Source organism: Azolla caroliniana, unplaced genomic scaffold (genome assembly GCF_043228905.1).
Source record: "Azolla caroliniana isolate FFs.n. ecotype wild unplaced genomic scaffold, voAzoCaro1.0.p SCAF_3, whole genome shotgun sequence".
Classification (NCBI taxonomy): domain Eukaryota; kingdom Viridiplantae; phylum Streptophyta; class Polypodiopsida; order Salviniales; family Salviniaceae; genus Azolla; species Azolla caroliniana.
Genome location: NW_028230438.1, coordinates 7,611,033 through 7,634,672, shown reverse-complemented (window position 1 = coordinate 7,634,672; position 23,640 = coordinate 7,611,033). Strand labels below are relative to the sequence as shown.

The window sequence follows — 23,640 nt, the reverse complement described above, 5'->3', positions numbered from 1 at the left end:
ATGATCATGATATTGGATGCTTGACCAAATGCATCATCCACAGAACATGCATTTTTTTCCCAATATCAAGTTTTGTTGACATATCCCAAATTTGTAGCTTGTGACCTTAAATATAATGGCACGATGATGGGTTTGCTAGCTTGATGAGAATGGATATTCCCCCCCACAAGAGGATTCTAAGGGAGTATTCAACATAGGGCCCAATTATTAAGCGACTCCTCTCAACTTTAAAAATAAGTGCACACTATGTGCTCTAGACCCACAATACATACACAACCTTGCCTCCAAATTTTTTCCTTTTCTCTACCTTTGAAAGGGAACCTCATATGATCAAAGGATCATTGCATCAGAATAGGACTACCATTGATTTTTGTGGAAGGGGTATGTTCTTATAATCCACACATGAAGTATAGAGATGCAATATCATCCTATTCAATGTGCATGAATTCTCAATAGAAATCTTAGGAACATATGGATGTTGGAAAAGAGACTTATTTTATATTCCGAATTCTAGATGCTAAAATTCAATGCTTGTCAATTACTCCAAAGCATGATTCTAATTCTTCAATAGAAGCTTTGAAATTATGTGACTAAGGAACATCCTTCTCCAAGAGTGGGGAAAGTTAATTTTTGTTAGGGAACCCTCAATAAGGCCCCAATTATACCAATTGTAAGGTCGCAATAAGGATACATAAGGATACAATTGTAATAAAACCTATACCTTTGGTATCTTCATCTTGGTCTCCATATTTATTGATATTATCAACATCGTAAAAACTTGGGGAGTGGCATCTTTTAGAAGTTATCTAGTTGTAAGTATAAAACTAATTGTCAAAGCTGAGTACTTTGGTAAAGAAAGGGTCATGGGTTCAAATCACACAAATTAAAGGTGAAAAAGAGGTAGATAAAAAAGGGGTATTACGATTATTGTAAGAGGTCAAATATGACCTATGAGATGAATATAACCTTTTCATGCAATGCATGTGAAAGTGAATTGTGACTCTCAATGTTTAAGGCCTTTACTAATAAATGTCACCAAATGAGAGTGAACACTATGACTCTATTTAAGGATTGGGTTTGGTCAAAGATGTGTGGAAACCAAAGTCAAATGTGTTCAAAGGCAAAACGTTGTATCAAAGTGTGATACTCCCACTACCGAACGTTTTTAAGGCAAGACGTGCATAGATGACTAATCGCATCACATATGCTCCAATATCTCGTCTCACATAGCAGTAAGTGTGAACTAAGTTGTGTGGAAAGAATGATTCGAATGGTAAACAATGGGACAAACTCTAACATGTATTGATGTGTGTGGTTTCCTTGTTTGATTAAGTGCAACATATGTGGTATAATGTCTATCATATGGAACCAATTATTCGAATGATAAACAATGGGAACTCTAACATGTATTGATGGTTAGGTGCAACATATGTAGTATAATGTCTAAAGCATGACTAACATCCACATTTTCCCCATGTCATGATACATTAGCTTTGCAAAAAGGTATCATTCACAAAGAAATCTATTAATGCATCATGGAGCAAGTGTATTGCATTCCATCTTCCAAACCAGTTTTTTATACCTTGTATCTAAGGCTTTTATGTGTCTCTTAGATAATGTTTCATGTTTCTCTTATGATTCTAGGAAGTTGAAGTCACAAACATTTTTTAAATTTATGCATGTATCCAATAACCCTTTATATAGTCATAATCTCACAAGTGAGAGATTCTAATATCCCCCACCGCAATAATACTCAGGAAATGATCCCATCTCAAGAAGTAAGAGGGTGTAAGGTCTTTCTTTCTTCACTTGGAGAATTATTTTAAGAAACTTCTTTCAGACATTTTCAAACTCTTTCTACACAGACTTAGTTGTCTTACCATCCCATACTTTCACCTATGGAGAAGCACCAGTGCCCACCAAAGTATTGGAAAGATAATAGTAATATTTTTTTTTCCCAAAAAGAAGCTACTTTCCCATTAATTAGGAGAGATTATTACAAAAAAGACTATACAAGGTGGCTTATACATAAATCGGGGAATCTCCCCTTGACCGAGTTCAAGAATATGAGACTACATGCATATCCTTTCAAACTGACTACTTAATGTAAGTAGGTACCTATAGCTATAAACTAGTGCACTTCATCACCGGCCAGTACGAGCCGGATCATGTGTCCTACAACGTAGGGAGGGTGGGAGGTGAGTACGAAACAACCAACGTGGGGGCTAGTAGAAGATAAGAGTAGTTATACGAATGATCAAGTATACATATTATCATATATGTTGTGGAGATAAGTTAGACTTTAGGTGTTCATGTGAGTGTATGTGTGATGTGTGTGTGTGTGTGTTCTGTGAAATGAGAGAGAAAGACAATACACAAGAATAAGAAAGACAAGATATTAAGAAAAATGAGAGGTTATTATATAAATGATAAATAAGGAACCAATAAACTATATAACTCAAGTACAAATCAAAGATAAGAAATATTTACAAGAGAGGAATTGGTTTAATAGAACATTATGTGCCCTTTGCATAGAAGTTTGAACCAATCTATCATTATGGGAGTGTGTTTAGCATATGTAAAGCACCACTTCATTCAACACAAGGTATCTCCCATCCGTTTATTACAAGTGTGACTTTAACTCATGCATGTCCCAAGGAGTGTGTGTTTGAGCTTAATATCTTGACGAGAGAGAGAGAGAGAATGCATCTTGACACAGAAACACATGGCATTACGATGAGATGGAAATGAAGAGATTAGAAGTGAGCCTATAGATTATGTAATGGAGAAAGTCTTGCATTAATGAGAATATAATCACTATTGTGTAACTTTAATATAACCACTACGATAGTGTGGCCCATGATTTGTTGATAGTGCAACTACACAATTACTAGTATTAAGAGAGCATTAGAAATTAAATCACCTTTTACGAGTTCTATCCTTTGTTGTGCCAATAGAGAGAGTTTATGTGCACTCAAGGGAGGGAGAGAGAAATAGTGTGCATTCAATAGAGGGCAATCGTGGTGTTGGCAACTAGACACTTGGCCATTGGTCAACCATTGCCTTTGATTAGTGGCTTTTCTAGCATGTTCACGTGAGGGTGAAATATCTCAATTAGTCATTTCTAAGCAATTAAAGTAACGTGTCTTTTTTTCTTAACATGTAGTGGTTAGAAATCAATCATGGAGTCCAACGAAGTGGAATCAAGAAACTGTTTAGTGTTGGCCCTCTTAGAAAGACTATTTAATATTTAATGTAATGGCAAAGGTGCAATCTAAATATAAGATTAACTTTAGACTCCATTAAGTTAATTGGATAGGCTAGTTTACGATAAACAATATGAGTATTTTTATTTGGTAATTAGTGGAGATTGTTTAAAATTGAGGATTAATTAATGTAATGTTGATGTTAGGAATTAAGTAAATTTATTTTTCTAACTATCTATATAACATATAGGTTCCTCATTATTCTCTTCCTTCTAGGATTTTTGAATATAGATCCTAGGAATATAGAAAAGAATTAAAATAACTTGCACCGAAAGTGGCAAGGCTACAATCTAAATATAAGATTAACTTTAGACTCCATTAAGTTAATTGGATAGGCTAGTTTATGATAAACAATATGAGTATTTTTATTTGGTAATTAGTGGAGATTAATTAATGTAATGTTGATGTTAGGAATTAAGTAAAATTATTTTTCTAACTATCTATATAACATATAGGCTCCTCATTATTCTCTTCCTTCTTGGATTTTTGAATATAGATCCTAGGAATATAGAAAAGAATTAAAATAACTTACACCGAAAGTGGCAAGGCTACAATGCTCGATTGTCAAGAATAAATAAGTGAGACCTTAAAAAGAGGCATGGCCCCAATATTGTCAATAAATAAATGAGACCTTAAAAAAACATGGTCCCAATATTGACAATATTAAATAAGCGAAATTTCATAAAGCATTAGCAATCAACTATAAGTCATGTGTCGACATTATTGCATAATCTAGAAACATTAGATGTATTAGAAATGAGATATAGATGTGATGTGGAAATCGAAATACGAAAATTTTGAATGATGTTTGGAATTGAGATTTCAATGTTATAAATTGGTACGAATTATTGTCAATGACCATTTCTATACGAGCCCATACTCAAGGGAAACTTTAATGGAAATGAAACGAGAAATGTTTGGTTTACTTTATCATAAACATTGGGATGATCTGGAACTAGGTTCTTAGTTATGTCGAGCACTGTTATATATGAGTGCCCACATTGGGCACCATCTATAAGATAGTATGACTTGAGATTATATGGAAGGTGTATGTGTGACCTTTACCAATTGAGATGTCAAGCTCAACCAAACACCTCGTGTGTCACAAACTCCATTCTTATAATAAATGGATGGCAACACCTCTTATTGAATGACGTGACTACTTTACTATATCTCACTCACTCTCCCTGTATGTGAAGTTCACATAGAATGTTCAATATATAAAACTAGTTGTCTCTATTATATCTAGTGTTGACTATTGTTGATTTATGCTTAGTTATATGCAGTGTTGCCTTTTGACGGCCGTTTTGAACGTTTTTGGCAAATTTAACCGTATATGAAGGTTAATTTAAAAATGAAACCGTCAATCTTGACGGGCATATGTTTTATGAAAACGTAAAAATGAAGGCTTAAAATTTCCTAATACCGTCAAATTTTACTAAGACCAATACAATAGTATTATAGTCCTAGGTAGTAGGAACAAATTGTTCAAGTTACATTGGGAGTGTGTGAATTTGAAAGACTCACATATGTGTGTAACGAAAAGGTAAAAAAACTAATAGAGTCTAGACTCTAAATTATGAATCTTTTCTTCCCAATTCCCCCGCCCCGTTTCCCCATCTAAAACCTTCCTTTCCCTTTCCCCCCCTTTCCCCCATCTCCCCCCATTTCTCCCCTTTTCCCCTGTTTCTTCGTTGCTCCCTCAGCCCTGCACCTTGCTGGAAGCTTGCAACTCAGTGCTCACTAATAACTATCCCTACTCGAAGCTTGTTGCTCGTTTCCTGCTACAGTCTACTCATAGATTCAGGCTTTAAGCAACACCTGCAGCAGTCCTACTCACCCATCTAAGGTAGCTCTCTCTCTCTCTCTATGGAATGCAAAGAACACTAGTAATTGAATATTTAGAAAAACTAATAGGATACATTTAGTCCGCAAGAAAAACTAGACACAAAAAACTCTAATTTCATGCATGCAACCTACACCATCATAGAAAGTCCAAACCCTAAATATGAAGCTTATGCCTTCTGCTGATAGACATAAGCCCACACTTGCCACAATAATGGCGATCAAAATGGCTGGCCATGAAGGTACCAGCACCACAATCAGCATTAGGGCATTCCTTACGGAGTCTCTGAACCTTCCCTGAGTCGTCCACCTTGTAGTATTGCAAGACAGAGAGCTTCACTTTCTTCTTCTTGTGCTTGATCTTCTTGGGCTTTGTGTATGTCTTCTTCTTCCTTTTCTTAGCCCCACCGCGCAGACGCAACACGAGATGGAGAGTGGATTCCTTCTGGATGTTGTAATCTGCTAGGGTTCGCCCATCCTCGAGCTGCTTCCCGGCGAAGATCAATCTCTGCTGATCCGGGGCTATCCCTTCCTTATCTTGGATCTTGGCCTTGACATTGTCGATGGTATCAGAGGATTCTACCTCTAAAGAAATGGTCTTACCAGTTAAGGTTTTCACGAAGATCTGCATCTTGTCCTACAATCGAAGCTCAGAGGAGTAGTAAATTGCCAAGGTCCTCACCCATTGATGCATCGAGACATACATCAACATGCATCTTGTATAATATATGTATATGTGTATGTCCATACATCATCATCTAAGTGTAGGTTAGGTTGATAGATAAATATCTATGCATATATTTCGAGGTGTCACATATACGTATGTGCACATAGAATCGTGTATGGAGTGGCGGATGCATCGGCGAGGCTAGTTAATAATAATAAAATCATGTTTCATCATGTTAGTTCATGTTGCCAGTTGATGTTAACATGTTAACATGTCGCGAACTCCTCTAGGACCAAAGCAAAAACTCTATAGGATATGGCTTGCATATCTAACTTTATTGTATAGTGTTAAATACCAAACCAATTAATCTTTGGACTTATCCTTGCATTTATGGCATCATTGTCTCGTACATGTTTTACTGGAAAAACATGCTACGTAGTAACATTATGTTGTGGTGTGTCTAGGTAAAACATTATTTACTTTTTGAAGGGCATTTTTTTTGGTAAACCGTCAATTTGACAGGCAAAAATTTTGGAATACCGTTCTCATGACAGGCAATGTTGGCCGTCAAAAGGCAACACTGGTTATATGTATAGTTGGTTAGTAGTTTATCATTGTATAATTATCCTCACTTTGTTAAGTTATTTGTCTTTGATAACCTTGTATATTGTATATTTCTCTCTACTCTCACAGTCACATACGTACTATAAAGTATCTTCATTATACTTGATTCTCCATAGAGCTGCCTTCAATTCTTTACATGCCCTTAGAAAGCTTCTCAAGAACAAATGTTATTTATTAGCTCAACTAGTTTTATTAAAAGAGACGACGCATCAATTTTGCAAATCCTATTTACCACCACATCATCATAAGTTTCAAGACTATAATTTAGTGAATCTATAATCACTAATTGTTCAAGCTTGTGTTTTTGAGATGTTGAAATGCAACGCTCTCAGATCTAGACTAAGAAGTATGTTTTATTTTCTTTATTTTGTAAATTCTTCAAAATTATTGTCAACTTAAATTTACACTTTTTAAAGAGAGAAATATTGCATTAGGCCTTCTTCCCAAACACATTTCTTCATCAAAGGAGTCCTCTCTCCACATCGAGATTGTTAGGTAGGGTGAATCAATGTTTACCCTAATGTTGGTAACATGGTTAAGTATGGGTGTCAAACTAATCCCGAAGCTCGTCAATGCTAGTGCTATTAATATAATTGAGCTTCACCTCAACGCTCTTACACTCATTAATAATAAAGTTGAATTAACCTTGGATAAATCACTTAATCAAATTTTAATTTTTGAAGGATTAGAAAATACAAGCAAAAAAACACACACAATCAATTATTACCCACATCAACATGACCAACTCATTCTTGTCTCTACTCATTTTTAATGGCCAAACATATGTCATGACATTCAAGAACATGTAACAAAATGCTTGCAATATCAAGTGAATAAGGCCTAACGAACACAAAGTTGCAAGCCTTCTACATCCATTGGGCTTTCGCAATAACAAATGGAAAAGTATATCTATGGATTTTAACGTTAGTTTACCCTAGACTCAAAGAGGCAATGATGCCATTTTTGGGGCTTGTTGATCAACGAACAAGAATGGCCAAGTTTATTCCTACCAAAACCAAGGTAACAACTTGAAACCATGTTTATTCCTACGAAAATGGCTTATTGATCCGTTGATGAACTACTACGTTTTATGGGTTACTGATGGATATAATAAGTGAGAAAGATTCTAAGTTTACTACCAAAGTTTGGCTCGGGTTTTTAAAAACCTAGAAACTGCTTTGAGCATGCGTTCATCTAATCATCCTCAAACAAATGGACGAACCGAACGAGTTAACAAAATAATGGAGGATATACTTCGAGCTTATGTAGCCAAAAAGCTAGGTAAAAGCAAACATCTTTCTATGCTTGAACTTTCTTATAGTAGTTGTTAGAAACATGTGTCGACTAGATATAGTCTTTTTGAGTTACAGAGTACACAAAACTTCCTAAGGGATATGCAAGATATGTTTTGTATGAGAAAATATTGAAATAACTAGAGATAGAGCATGTTCTTTTTTACAATCACAATAGGCAACTTCAAATGTTTGGCCCTCTCTAGGTAGAAGGTATTTTTACATGTGCCTTGTAATTCAACAACTTTATCTATGGGCAAGTGTACTAAATGATCTCCTCATTACTATGGACCTTTACATGTGCCTTGTAATTCAACAACTTTATCTATGGGCAAGTGTACTAAATTATGTCCTCGTTACTATGGACCTTTTACTATTCTGTCAAAGCGTCTGTGACATGTATATGCCATTGTAGAATGTAGGGGTTGAACCCATAAACTACTTGTCTCCATTGGGCAACCTTACCAACTGAGCTACATCAATCGGGGCATCCTTTTATAAAATTCAACTTGATGCATTGTATATTGAACACTAGAAGTTCCCTTATTTGTATGCATTCTCATGCATTCTCTAGAATATTCTTAGCTTGTGTGCATACCTGCACCTTCTTGTATAAATACTTGGGTGCACCTTGATTCCAATCAAGGTGAATAACACCAATTATTGAAGCATTAGTTGAGTTCTTGTTCTCTTTCTCTTGTCTCATCTCTCTCTTAGTATTTGGTCTCATCTCGGTTCTGCTCTATTCTACTTGTTTGTGACATATTCTTAGACGCATAGGTTCATCTTCCCCTAAGCTTGCTCTTCCACAAGGTGTCAAAGTTCACCCCATGTTTCATGTAAGTTGTTTAAAAGAAGTCTTGGGTTCTCACGATAACACGGTTAACATTGAAGAATTTGTGATTCTTGAGGATTTACCTTATAAGCCTCATGAACTAGATAGATTCTTGTTATAAAAACTAAAAATTTATGTTCCAAACAATATAGAGAATTCAAAATTAAATGGATGGATAAAATTTTAGATGACACCACTTGGGAGAGAGATGAAATTCTCAGAACAATTTTTTCTCAAATCTCATTGCAAGAGTTGAAGAGGGAGATTATGTTATGGACATAACTTTAGATCTAAATGGGAAGGATAGTTTATCATAAATGAGGAGGGATAATTATCCTAGGATTTGAGGCAACCTAGCATGGTCTGAAACACATAGAAACCTATGTGGCAGTCAAGGGGTGTTCACCTTAAGACATAAATATGGTACTAGCTATCTCATTTTATTATCTCCTTGATGAGAATATGAGACTTTGGCAGTTTGGCAGATCACTTGTTTCAAGGCACCTATCATCTACATCTACTCTAAGTCAAGATGCATCTCCATAGATGGTGGTATGGGATGCCATTGGGGTTTAGGATGGATCATCCCAAATCCTTTGCTCGAGGATGAATAGGAGGAACAACATCCTCAATTATTTATTTCTTTATTTTCAATAATATCATTAGTTGCTCTAATCATAACAACCACAATCCAACATAAGCTTATACACCATATTAAGAGATTTCTAAGAATGAGAGGATTTTGGATCTAAAATATGTGAACCGGTTTGTTTTTCTGAAGAGAAATTCACAATGATAGTGACAACAATTGGCATAAGCCTTGCATTTCTATTATAAGATAACCAAGTGCAACATGTTGTTGAGTCAATCTTTGGCAAGGTGGAGCATCTAAAGTTTGTGTTTGTGTTGGGATATGTCTTTATTGACTCGTTCCTTCCCTTGGATTTGAAAAGATTCACAATTGAACATTTGCACGAAATGGCCTAAATGATCAATCACCTTATAATTTTTCCACAATCCCTAGAATGTGGATTGAATCTTTTGATCCCAATTGATGACCTTTGTTGACGATCTTGTTTGGGATGTTTTGTGAAATTTCTTGTGTGTCAACTTGGCTAGTCTATTTGTTTGCGTAGTATTGCACTTTTGCAGCATGCCATAACAGTCGGCGAGGTCCTTAATGGCATGATTGATCAATAGCTTCGATCAAACATCTGGATCAATACCATATTTGTTCAAAGAGGAATCATACCACTAAGGATGTTGTGTTGCCTTTGCCTCCACACAATTGGTGTAGTAATTGGTTTTCACACATGTAGCGATTGTCAAGCAGGTTGTGTGTGTGTGTGTGTGTGTGTGTGTAATGTAGTGTAACCTTATTGAGAGAATAAGACTCAAACCTTGTAACATAAGCATGAAATGCATTATAAGTACTTGAAAAAAGGTTAAGTCATGTGTGCCAAGTGGTGATATGTGTTTAGCCATTATTGCCTATATAAGAGCAACTCATTAATTGAGGTAAGGGACCCAAGTATACTAAAGAAAAATCTAACAAAAAATTCTATCTAGACTACAACCACTAACTATGTCTACTTTATATCCTTCCTTTCTCGATTGGGTTAAGCATCTAGTTTCTAGTATGTATAACACTAGAGGTTTTGAAACTTCATAAGCCAAGATCTTGACCTACATATTCTCTTTCCTAACACCTCTTTCCCCTTCTATGAGACATCTTAGATCATGTACCTATTCTCTAGCAATAGAGAGCTATAATGTAAGAGATAATATCTCCCCGTCCAAAACCCCAATGGTTCCACCAACCCACACAAATCCTCATGCTTTTGCACATCATCTAGCAATACAGAGCTATAATGTAAGAGATAATATCTCTACATTATGATAAATGGTTAATGAAAAAAATATTAATTTACTCAAAAATATCGACTTACAATTTTTTTTTTCCTTGAAAGATTTCCTTCAATAGTATTAAAAACATCGAAAAAGTACAAGTAAAAGTTATCTGCCCGTAGGCTTACAACGTAGAATAAAAGACAATGTATGTACACCTAAACCTGTACATACAAAAACAACTTATACATGGATGTTGAACCTTAATAAGGTACATTAACATGTTGTTTTTATATCAAGAAAGGGTCCATGGAAGTTGATAGTTCCATTGAGGTCTATGATTTGTCACTACAAAGAGAGGCACTCCTAATGTACCAATAAAGGTTTACGGATATGAAGATTGGCTACTTCGTCAAAGGATAGCAGTAATTCGAAAAATAATTGTCATCCAATCTAAAATGACTTAGTAGAAAGGCGATAAAGCATGTCTTTGTGCATTTTAGTAAATCTTTTCACATTACAAAAAACAAGATGGGTTGTTTTCTTAGACTTTAAAAAATCAAATAGCACTTATTGGTGGTGCACTTCATATAATCATAATAATTTGTATGGCGTCAAGAAAGTTTTGACCTAATCGACATCCTCGTAAAAGAGAGGAAAAGTAGTAAACAATAATTGACATAAGAACAAAGTCAAACTTTTATATTTCTTAGATATCAAAACTGCTTCATGTGCACATGTTTTAGTTATTGTGGAAAGATAGAGCCAAATTCATTGGAATATTTGTCATTCATCATTTCACATTTGGAAGAAGACGAAGCAATATTTAGGGTCATGCTCTCCCTCATGTGCACATTTTATTGGTCGACATGCATTCTCAAAGGAGACAAATCGAAGGCAAAGAAACATCACCTCTTGTTTTAATTGATTGTTTGCATAGACATGAGAGATAGCACAAAAAGACAAGATCAATCTATGTCTTGTCATTTCTTGTCGATGTGTTATGGTAGCATAAAAAGCGAAAACTGTTTTCTGAACAGAATGTGAAAGCAACCGTCACACATCGATGGTTTGGGGGTACTACGTAGTTCTTCACAATTTATGCTACAATTCTTGTTGGCACCCCTTTTGTGTACACATGCATAAGCAAATGAAATGCACGGGTGTATGCAAAATGAAAGATAGAATGTTTATTTTGATGAATCACACTTTACATTATAGAAGGGGAAAAACAAATATCAAAGGCTTGGTACATATTCTACAAAGAAAACTTTCAACATCTTCCCTTTGTGTAAGCCAATAACTTGAAAAAGCAACAAAAAATGCAGCTAAATGTAGATTGTTTTAGATTTACATTATACGGCACAATTCATTTCAATCATTTGGTTGCAAGTGAAGTGTAAGATTTGTTCTTTCTTGGAATGATGGTAAAGACTATAAGTGGTTCTTAGAAATTTTAGGTGCTAGAGTATACTCAAAAGAACTTAATGGTTTGAAAATTATACATGCAATGAAAATGAATATTGGGTCAAGTTAATGTGAATCGAGATACAATATCAACAAAATATCTACTAACCGATGTACTCTCAAAGAAATATGCAATAGATGTTCTTTCAACTTCGATGATCAATTTTGAGAGCTTAGCGTAGCAACATAGGAGCCATCCCTTTATCAACAATTTTCCGCATATGCTTACAATTATTCTAGAATACGAGGCAATTTAAAGCTTTTGAAAGAATGCAGTTCCTTCTATTAGAATCACAATGATAAACTTTGCCTTCCAAAAACACTTACAAAATCTCCCATTATTTATAGGGTATAGATACTGTAATATCCACCTTCAAAGTTTAAAGGTAATCCTGAAAGAACATCATAGCATGAGTGATGACTTTGTGTTGGGTAGGTCCAGTACCTTTTACATCGCAAAGAAATAGCAAAACGATAACATCCATGCACATGGAAGAGAGTATACAAACAATTAGTGTCTATTCAAGCTTGTCTTAGCATTGTATTTACAAAATTCAAATACATAGATATTCCAAATTAGGAGGTGCCCATGGAATATAGGACTTGAAGATACACTTAAAAGTAGGATAATTTATGCAAACAATATTATTTAAAGTTTATAAGTATGTTATTGTAGATAATCACTTGTGTTGATAAGGATCCATTATTTGCTCAACTTTGGCGATTTGAAATTTCTTCATAGAAAGAACAACATGTTACGTGCGAGGCACAATGTGATATAATTGTCCTCCTATTCTTAGAGCATCTCACAAAAAATAACGACCACATGAAGAAAAACCACGAATGTGCACATATAACAACATGGTACATGTATCTTTTAATCAGTTTGGAAATTCAACATATATGTTCACAAAGACCAAAGAGATCAACATGCATTTCAATTTTATTTTTCCTAGAACTCGCTATTCTTATTTCGTTACTCCTTAAATCTAGAGTTTTAACAAATATTTGTTCAAGCTAGGCCTCTCAAAGCCGTTTGCCACCTCTCTTGGTGAGGCGATGCCATGGAAGATCTTGTGAGACAAAATGATCGCATCTCTTCAATTTAGGATGTGTTGGCCATCAATTGCGTAGATTGTTTTCTTTCTCTTATTTCTTCATTCCACTCATTACATTCTTTTTCAACCTCCCAAAAATGCAATGTTCCACCATCATTTTTCTCTCAACCCCTCCCTTCCTCCACGTCCCTGATCAACAGTAGTAAAAATACTTGGCCTTTGCGCACAACTTGCATGCTCCATTTTTCTTTCGGTTGGTATTATATATAATGAGAGTTTGCGAATTATGGTTGGAGCACAGGGAAGATGCAAAAGTCTTTACTCATTATTACTGGAACGGAAAAGAGAACCAAAGGTAAGATGCGAGCGCGTTATTGTGTTATAAATCGTTTTGATGCAGAAGCAACCGATGTTCTCTTTCTTTAAGGCACGAAACGCAGAGGGGAACAATCTAGCGGGAACGGTTGTGGCGAAAGAGAGAGACGGATACGGAAAATACAATACAAAAGATGCCCCCCCCCCCCCCCCCATGGACAAAAAGAAGGAAGGAAGGAGATATAAGTGTTGGCCCATGTAAAAGTGGTTTCTTTTGTGTGTGTGTGTGTGTGTGTGTGTGAAGAGGGAGAGAACATTAGGAAATTGAGAGAACCTTAGGAAATTGAATGGGTAGGAATGAGAAGTAATATAAACCGTCCGATTCGATCGCTGCAAATTGAGGGATAATCCGACGGTGGAGGAGTTTTTGCGGGGGAAAATTTAGATGTATCTTTCTGCATTTTGTGTTTTAGAAAACAATTTGGATAATAAACGAAAAATAAAAATAAAAAAGAGAGAGGAAATTTGTAATATGTCGACATGTTTGACGGGATCTGAGCCGTTGGATCAAAGAAAGGATCGGACGGTCCAGATACGACCAATGCTCTGTTCTCTCTCTCTCTCTCTTCTCTTGTCTGTCTGTTTCTCTTTCTCTGTCTGTCTCAGTCTGTTTGTTTCTTTCCTGTGGGAAAAAAAAGAGAGCCTATATAAACGATCCTCTGTTCTCTGCAACTTTCACCATCGCTACTCCGTTTGTTTTCATTTTACAGCTTAATAATAAGCACACCGCTTCAATTCATTGAATGCCCCAGCTTCCTTAATGCCAATCCATTGTTTCTTCTTATAGGTAATCAATATTTGTATGTGCATATATGTATATATACACCAATCTCTGGTTTCCCCCTTCTGAGCAATTCAATACCCATTTCTGACTTCCTGCATTATTGTTTCCTTTGCAAACAATTCTGGAGTCTCTCTTTTTCTTTTCTTTTTCCAATCCTATATATGGAACCTTTTCCGTTGTTTATTTGGTTTATGTTTATCTGTACTATGCCAGAGAATTAAAGGATGCTGGACCGGTGTGCAACAGGGATTTTCTCTTGTTTTCCTCTTCTCATCAGAGAGGAAACTCAAATCTTCATAGCATGTAAGAGCTTCTCTTGTCTACTGTGAGAAACTAAAATCATTATTCCATGGTTTCATCTATATGTAATAATATATAGCTCATTTCATTAATCATCATTGTCAGTGTCCTTTTTTTCCCATTTCAAATCAAAGTTTCAAATTCTTTCGTTTGTCATATTCTTTTCTTCAAAGGCCCAAAAATAGTACAGGCTTGATGAAAATGTTACATGTGAGACATGATGAATAATGAATTCAGTAGTGATGTATGATATATATTATGAATTACTATGAAAAACAAAATCAAATTCCATGGTTTCATATATGTATAATTATATAGCTCAATTCATTAATTCTTATCATTGTCATTTTATTCCCGTGTAAATTCAAAGATTCAAATCTTTCATTTGTCATATCCTTTTGTTCAAAGGGCCAAAAACATTACAGGCTTGATGAAAATAGTACATGTGAGACATGATGAATGATGAATTCAGACGTGGTAAATGGTGAAGTCAGTTGTGATGAATGATATATAATTATGAATCATGTGAGAAATGATGATGATAACGTTGTTGGTGCATTGCCACTCGAGTGGCATTGTATATAGAGAGTGATTTTCACAAATGGAAAATTCAAATAAAAGTGGCCATATATGTATGCCAGCAAATGATAAATTATTTGAACATCTTATATGTCAACATATTATGAAAATAGGAAGGCATTCTCCGATGAAAGTTCCCAAATTATTCTTTACATGTGATAGATCATGATGATGCTTTGCTCAATGAGCCTAGCGTACATCTCGTTGTGCTCAATTTCTTCTACAATTTGGTTTGATCAGGATATGTCGTAGTGACCTTGATAAAATGCTGTCTTTACACACTCAGCATATGTTTTGATATTATCCAGCTTAGTAATTAGGAAATCGATGTAGTCTAAAGACAATGATATGAAGATCAATATATCACAAACTGTGACTTCACAGTCTAATTTTAATGCATTAGACTTTTGATAAACATATGATGCTCTAACCTCCATTACATACATAGACTTTGATAACACATGATGGCATAATCTTAATACATAAGACTTTGTTAATACATGATGGATTTTATTAGTGAATTCACTGTGGGCTATGTAGGGCCTAGGTCAAGATGCAAGACAATTGTGGGCATGGGAAATGTTGCAAACATGATGGAGTAGAGTAACCTTAATCCATAGACTTGTGTTGGTAACCTAATAGTTTCCATTAGGGTAAGCCCATTGCAATAAAAAATCTAAATATAAAGAAAAGAGGGAGAGAATCGATGATTGATTGTGGTTTCTTACAGCTTGGAAATCAAAGGCAATGGCGCTTCAAGCAAGCTGTACTACTGACAGCGATTCCGACTGCCGAGATGAGACCACAGCACTACACTTAAAGTTGATCGCTATTTTAAGTATTCTATTCGCGGGTGCATTAGGGATAGCATTACCACTACTGGGGAAAAAACTAATGGTTTTGAAGACCGATGGACCATTCTTTACAATAGTAAAGGCATTTGCCGCAGGTGTAATTTTAGCCACCGGGTTCGTCCACATACTTCCCAATGCTACGGCTGCATTAACCGATAGTTGTTTACCTGACTTCCCATGGCAAGATTTCCCTTTCTCGGGTTGTATCGCCATGTTGGCTGCTCTGGGCACCCTTATGGTGGATGTGTTAGGTACAGAGTATTATGAAAAGAAGCACGCAAAAGAACGGGAAGAAACAAAGCAAGACATTGGAACAACTCCTAGTGATGCTGTTGTCAATGACAAGGATACTAAGAACATGCATGTAGTGGGCATTCACGCGCATGCTGCCTCCCATTCTCATATCCTTCCTTCTGGTATGTATGACAACTCAGTTGGGCTACATTCATAGATGTATTTACTGTGTATTCACATGAATGTTGGGATGTATTGATTTCAGGAGGGGAAAATGAGGAACATAATGGATTTACTAAACATAAATGGTTTGAATGAATCTATAGGTCATGAAAACACCCACAAAAGTATATGAAGTTGGGCAATAATATGGTTGAGCAAATATTACTTTTTATTGCTTCTTTATTGTCAAAATTTCATTCTGGAAACCATGGTCATAAAAATTAGCCGAACATTTCCCCAAATCCTTGAAAAGTAGCAAGTCCTCTGGTTTACACATGCTGCATCACATAGTATTCATGGCCATCTCCTCGTGTTTCATCATTTCTTGGATATAGATGGTGAGACTTTGGAACATCAACATAAGCTGGTAATTCAAGAATCTGCGTCATCTGAAGATATAGCCGCTCATAGTAGACATGTTGTGGTTTCCCAGGTGAATCTCTCTTTTTAAGCAGTTACTGTATATTTTTTCTCTTAGCATGTGTTTCCACTTGCTTGTTTTAGATGTAGTCTCAATGGATCCTTGCCATTTTTGTCCTGATCCCTGTCCCAAAATGTGACTATGTGTTAGATGTCTTACACAATCCAATACACACCTATGTTATTGGATATCTAGCGGATATATCCCTGAGCTCCTGAAAATCACCTTGATGCCCCTCTGAAGTACTAAATCAATACAATGTAAGGATGTTCTGGTACTAAAAATATTTTTGTACACTATCCTGATACAAACCCAAAATATTAGTGCTATGTTGCCCTTCAAAAACCAGTTAGTGTTGCTTGTTAGTGATTAAAGAATGGTAATTAGTTCAAATTTGAGCTATTCATATGTGAGAAAGAGAGATCGTAAGTATTTAAATGATTTCTCTCTTACCTCCTGGTCTTCTTTGTTTATCTTTTAATTGTCGACGCATTTCGGGTTGTAGGTATTGGAGCTTGGAATTGTGACACATTCTATCATCATAGGCATGTCCTTGGGGGTGTCAGAAAGCCCATGTACAATAAGGCCGCTTCTTGCAGCCCTCTCATTTCATCAATTTTTCGAGGGCTTTGCTCTTGGAGGTTGCCTCTCTAAGGTACGTGAGTACTTACATTCTGCCTACTTCTTGAACTGCACGAACCATTTAATATATAATAATATAGGCCACATTTTTAATGGTTGTTAGCATCAATGATTCGATTGAACACTGATATTTCTTTCGATTATGTCTAATTCCTTGTGCATATGTGTGCTTGTATTCCTTTGTGTAGGCTGGGTTTAAGTCATTATCAACAATGGTGATGACTGTTTTTTTTACATTAACCACACCTTTCGGTATTGCTGTCGGGGCTTGTATCGCATCAAGATTTAATGCAAGCAGTCCCGGGGCCCTTATTGTTGAAGGAGTATTCGATTCCGTATCAGCTGGAATTCTTATCTACATGGCCTTGGTAGATCTCATCGCTGCCGATTTTTTGAACAAACGCTTAAGTTGCACTCGCGCTTTACAAATTCTTTCCTACATGTCCCTTTTTCTTGGGGCGGCATCCATGTCGGCATTGGCTATATGGGCGTGATGATTAAGCTATACTGTTGCTTTAAATTTGGCCACCAGACAAGATGTCGATCATTTGTTTCATATACTTTTCGGACATGTTTTTCCTAGGGCTTGTACAGGTTTTGACGTAGTCTCAGGAAAAATATGTCTTCATTTATTCAGCTCCTAAAGAAGAAGAGAAAAATTAAGATGTGATGGTGGAGGAAAATGTCCAAGAGAGAAAAGAATATACCCCGGATGCCATCCCAAAGGAAATAGTGTATGCATTCAAGAATAATTTCCAAACACGGAGTAAAAGATTGCAACATACCAATAAATTTTGTTTTGGTCAATGAATAAAACAAATTCTACATTATAACTCTGGGATTTGCTATTGAAGATTAAATCGAATATATCAAGGTTTCAAATGGTTGCTTGAAATGGTATCCATATTCATTTCTATTGCATTACTTACAGGGGTTTTTTTTCTTGTAAATTGATGTTTGTTATGAAAACAAAATAATAATACAACCCTTGCTATCGTCACTACTTCATAAAGATTGATAGTGCAAAGGAAACCCTCTCTAGTGTTATAAAACTAGATGACTTAAGTCTATCTCCTCTCGGGACAACATCCCCATATAACATAGTTGTGAAAATTGCCAAATCAACTTCCCTTTTATCCTACAAAGTTGTGTTACCCCATGAAGTCCATCAAATAAGAACCCATTTCTCGGTCCAATTAAACCACATCCCCCAATTTCTGAGGTAGTCAAACACAACCTTATATGATGGTGCAGGCATAGCTTTATCCTTATCGATAAAAACCCAGTTATAAGGTTGACAAAATATTTGAAGTTATCGATGCCCAAATTTGTGATATAAGCACCCAAATGGCTTTAGCAACTGGACAGGTAATGAACCTATGTCTGGCATCGTCTTCAACCACCATACAAAAAAAACCCTAAACCCACTCGAAATATGTCTTCATTTTAAGGCGATCGACAAAGGCAATGCACCAACTAAAGCATGCCAAAGAAACATCTTTGCACGAAATGAAAGATGAGACTGCCATCCCGCATCTAAAACTCTACACCACCACTTTACATGTCAAGTAATACATCACGTATCCAAAACCTTATTTGCTAACCAAGATCTATCTTCAACCAACTTATGATAAAAACATCATTAGTGTGCACCATTAAAATCGATTTCCCAATACCAAATGACCAATCTTTCCATGGGTCCTTGACCACCAACTCTGGAATCGGGAAAACTAATCTAGGTAATGCCAATATTGATTGCCAAATATGCCCATATCCACGTGGCACATGAAACTTATGTCTAATTGTCCAAAACACCATTATTTTCATACATGACTCTAATATACCATCTTCCACAATTACAAAGCCTAACCTTGTCATTCGATTGAACTGTGAATTTAGGCTTTCCTTTCCATCCTAGTGTAATATCCTTGAAGCTACCGACACCTCTGTTGCCAAGGAATTTAAATCTTTTCTACACTCAAGAGACTTCCACTCAAACATCACTGCCAAGAAAGCACCAATTGTTGAACCATAATAGATTCAAAACATTTAAATTCTCGGGTACTATTAACAACATGCCACCGCGAAGCTGTAATTCTCGTTTTCCCATGATATATACCAACCTTTTCCACAAAATAACTAATTAGTCCTACCCAAGCTTGGGTACCTATGCACATACCTTTCAAAAGATTGAATCTTCGAGCCACCATATGATCTTCTAAATTTAGTAATGCAACTCCCCCCTAACCTTTTTGGGGTACAAATATTGTCCCATGATATCCAACTCATACCAAGTTTTGTTTCTTTCTTCCATAGTGTATATTTAAGTGAACGAGCTAAATGATCAAGTGATTTCTTTGTCAACGATAGTAATGGCTAAAAATAAGAAATCATTGGAATCATTATAGCTTGTACCACTTTGAGATGAGTACTAAATGGCCATGCTTGGGACTTCCAATACATAAATTTGTCCAAAATGGTACCTAATATCCAATTCAAACTTTGCGACGATGAGATATCAACACCAATAGGATAACCTAAGTGCCGACATACATTTTCTTGATCTAATATTTGGCCACCCCATCCAAGATCAACAAGATCACTGTCAGTGCATCTAATAAGCATCGACTTCTGCATATTTATATGTAATCCTGACGCCAATGTGAATACCTTCCACACCTCCATGGCTTTAGCTATATTATCAGGTACCGCTTTGAGAAATAAAAATAAATCATCAGGCAATGCTTGAGTTATTAATTGTTTCCCTTATGGTAGAGCTAATCCCACTATTTCCCCAGATGTTGCCAACTCAGGCATCTTCACCAAAATCGGGTGTGTCGCAATTGCAAATAATAATGGACTCAATGGGCATCCTTGTCTATGATCTTTTTAATGGTATCACCTTAGTAACTCCACCCTTTAGCATAATGCGTGACACTGCACCCAACCCTAACAACAAAGGTATTCGAGACATCCGTTCTCTAAAACCCATATGAGACATAACTTGAGTAATAAAAGACCAACGTACATGATCATATGCCTTCTCGATGTCTAGTTGTATCATTACAATTTGTTGTTTGGATTCCTTTGCATAATCCACTGCCATCTGCACATTTAAAATATTATGCAGGATGTCCCTTCCCTCAATAAAGCCATATTGCATTAGATGTCCCTTCCTTTGCATAATCCACTGCCATCTGCACATTTAAAATATTATGCAGGATGTCCCTTCCCTCAATAAACCCATATTGCATTGGATGTCCCTTCCTTTGCATAATCCACTGCCATCTGCACATTTATAATATTATGCAGGATGTCCCTTCCCTCAATAAATCCATATTGCATTGGATGGACCACAGACAACAATACCTTTTGAAGTCTATTTGCAATTACTTTGGCAAAAATCTTATACCAAAAGTTGCATTGCCTATGTCTTTTGCACAATGGAGAACAATATTGTGCTTGCCATTGCCATCGATGATCTGATTTCCCTCGCATAACACTTTTTTCTTCAAATATATGCCGAAAGCACCTCGAGGTATGGATGTCAATGACCTTATTAATGTTTCAATGGAAGTTCATGACCCTTGCTCTATTAAATCTCTGAAAGTACTTTTACGCTCAAAAGGAGGTAATGTTGCATTGCCCTTTAGAAATGTCCTCAAATCATCACCATTGGTTATAAAACAAAACTCAAAGACTCACTCTATTATAGGAATTTTTTCAAAGATAATTTAAGCATATTCTGGATTGAAATGCACGTCACGACTTCACTAGTATATATGGTATATAATAATATAAGATCAGTCTCATGGTTTGCCTCACTAATTCATTTCCATCATTCTTCAAGTCCGAGATGGAGGGAGACTAGCCAAATATTTTGGGCACTCTTTGATTTTAGCTATGATTTCCCAAGCCTTATTTGTTTAAGGCTGATTGCGAATTCTGGACCATTTTTATATGTCCTACCCAAAGTAAAATGTCCATTGCATATATAGATTCGGAGCTCTAACTCCATTATATACATACATATTGTTGGATCTATCCACTCAAGTGGACCCCACAACCGCCTGAGGCCAAAGAGTTGACTGAGGTCAAAGAGCCGACTTAGAGCTGGTTAAGGATCGACAGAAAGTCGAGAGTCGACTAACAACCACCTACAGGCTAAGCACCGAATTGGCTAGGTGTCGATTCGGCATTCTGTCGAATCGGCTTGGGGCTAAAAAAGGGCAAAAGATATAATTAACTATATTAACATATACCTATTTACAAATATATACATACACATATATATGTGGGATATATATATATATATATATATATATATATATATATATATATAAAAGTGTGTGTGTATGTGTGAACATAGGTATATAGACGTTGGACAACAAGGAGAAAAACATAAAAGGAGGAGGAAACAGAGTGAGAGCGGGTTTTTCTGAGAATATATAGCAAATCAGAAAACAAAGAGAAAACAGAAAAAACGAGAGAGAGAAAGGAAAAATAGAAAACAAAAGAGTGAGCATGAGGAAGAGCGTTCTACCAATGTAGAGATAGAGACCTACGAGGGATTGTTCGTGTTGTCAGAGAACCACAATTGAACAACACCTATCCTATCTACTTGTATCAGGTTTCTTCGTTTTATGTTTTTCTTATTTCCGTTTTTCTTAGTATTTCTATCCACCTAGTTGGGTGAGGAATTATAATCTTGATTATTGCTTGTTGGTTTATCCACCCAATCGGGTGACAATTGTAGCCAAGGTTGTTGGCTTGAGGCTAGCACATTTCTTGTGCTTATTGTTGTATTATCCACCCAATCGGGTGACGATTGTAGCCAAGGTTGTTGCCTTGAGGCTAGCACATTTCTTGTGCTTATTGTTGTATTATCCACCCAATCGGGTGACGATTGTAGCCAAGGTTGTTGCCTTGAGGCTAGCACATTCCTTGTGCTTATTGTTGTATTATCCACCCAATCGGGTGAAGATTGTAGCCAAGGTTGTTGCCTTGAGGCTAGCACATTTCTTGTGTTTATGTTGTATTATCCACCCAATCGGGTGAAGATTGTAGCCAAGGTTGTTGCCTTGAGGCTAGCACATTCCTTGTGCTTATTGTTGTATTATCCACCCAATCGGGTGAAGATTGTAGCCAAGGATGTTGCCTTAAGGGTAGCACATTTCTTGTGCTTATTGTTGTATTATCCACCCAATCGGGTGAAGATTATAGCCAAGGATGTTGCCTTGAGGCTAGGACATTTTCTCTAGTCAAAACCTAGAGAGTCAGTACTCATTTGTACTCACTATTGTGTAGCCAAGGCTGTTGCCTTGAGGTTTGTACGTTCCTCTAGTCAAAACCTAGAGAGGTCGTACACAGTTTGTAACCTTTGTTATTCTATCCACCGGATTAGGTGAAGGTTGTAACCAAGGTCATTGCCTTGAGGTAGATAAATTCCTCTAGTGAGGTCGTATTCCATTGTACTAAAAAATATAGTGAAGTTGTTTGGAACCTATGGTTCCCGTGTTTTTTTCCTATTTGGGGTTTTCCACGTTAAAATTTTTTATGTACTCTCATTTTCGTCTTGTGGTTTCATCTAGTGTTAATTGTGCTTGAAGTTTAAATCATCCCAATTCAATCCCATATTCCCAACACATATTACCACTATAGGTTAAGTTACAAACTCGGAGATACCCCCAGAGAGTTTTTCTTTCTTTTGTAATCTTGCCGAAATTTCCCAAGTTTTAGTTACTTTTGTGAGATACCTGCTTGGGGTTAAGCACACTCATATTTGAGGCTATAATGATATAATGAGAGGTATTAAGGAAGTAAAACTAAGAGAGATTTGAATGCTAGACCGACAGGGTTTGCATTCGAATGAGCAGAGGTTCACTTTGATCTCTCTTTCTTTGTTCATATAAATCCTCACAAAACAGAGAATGTATGTCATATGAACATTCCATCCTCCACCACCAGATGCGCTATTTATTTAGTGCCTTTGGACTTCTTGTGCTCTACTAGCATTTTGTGGATAGATTTGTAGTAAATCTGTTGAATATATTCATCAGAAGTTGGAATTCCCCGATAAAAATCTTCTCCCAGAGGTCAAAGCATACATTCTGAGTATCATATATGGCTTTTAATCTCAACAACTCTCCCAGTAGGCCAAATCCCTTGAAAGTTAGTCATGAATGCCAGGTTCACATTTGGATCCAATTGTGGCTCACATTTGGACCCAATGGTGACTCACATTTGGATCCAATGGTGCCTCTCATTTGGATTCTTGGGTGCAATTTGAATTCGTCTAACGCCTTCTCTCCGATATATGACATATAG

At 36.3% G+C, this 23,640-nt stretch overlaps 1 protein-coding gene and 1 pseudogene across 3 annotated transcripts; one reads left to right on the top strand and one right to left on the bottom strand.

Moving 5' to 3' along the window:
* Nucleotides 1-5,140: 5,140 nt before the first annotated feature.
* On the bottom strand, nucleotides 5,141-5,757 carry LOC147866120 (ubiquitin-ribosomal protein eS31 fusion protein-like; annotated as a pseudogene).
* Nucleotides 5,758-13,899: 8,142 nt separating this feature from the next.
* Nucleotides 13,900-18,149, top strand: LOC147866119 (zinc transporter 4, chloroplastic-like). Of its 3 annotated transcripts, XM_087316491.1 has the most exons (7): nucleotides 13,900-14,064; nucleotides 14,275-14,364; nucleotides 15,481-15,593; nucleotides 15,671-16,210; nucleotides 16,586-16,683; nucleotides 17,177-17,326; nucleotides 17,502-18,149. In XM_087316491.1, exons 4-7 carry the CDS (start codon nucleotides 15,688-15,690, stop codon nucleotides 17,805-17,807), a joined length of 1,077 nt encoding a protein of 358 aa, XP_087172617.1. In that variant the 5' UTR covers nucleotides 13,900-14,064; nucleotides 14,275-14,364; nucleotides 15,481-15,593; nucleotides 15,671-15,687; the 3' UTR covers nucleotides 17,808-18,149. The 3 variants fall into 3 exon arrangements, with proteins under 3 accessions (XP_087172617.1, XP_087172616.1, XP_087172619.1); XM_087316490.1 differs by lacking the exon at nucleotides 15,481-15,593; XM_087316493.1 differs by lacking the exon at nucleotides 13,900-14,064 and having other exon boundaries at nucleotides 15,458-15,593.
* Nucleotides 18,150-23,640: the final 5,491 nt, after the last annotated feature.

Bases quoted from the DNA above. Each gene is read 5' to 3' on its own strand.
- LOC147866119 (XM_087316490.1), top strand. From the start codon at position 14,286: ATGCTGGACCGGTGTGCAACAGGGATTTTCTCTTGTTTTCCTCTTCTC. The intron at 16,211-16,585 runs GTATGTATGACA...TCTTGGATATAG, and splicing joins TTCTCATATCCTTCCTTCTG to ATGGTGAGACTTTGGAACAT. The intron at 16,684-17,176 runs GTGAATCTCTCT...TTCGGGTTGTAG, and splicing joins GACATGTTGTGGTTTCCCAG to GTATTGGAGCTTGGAATTGT.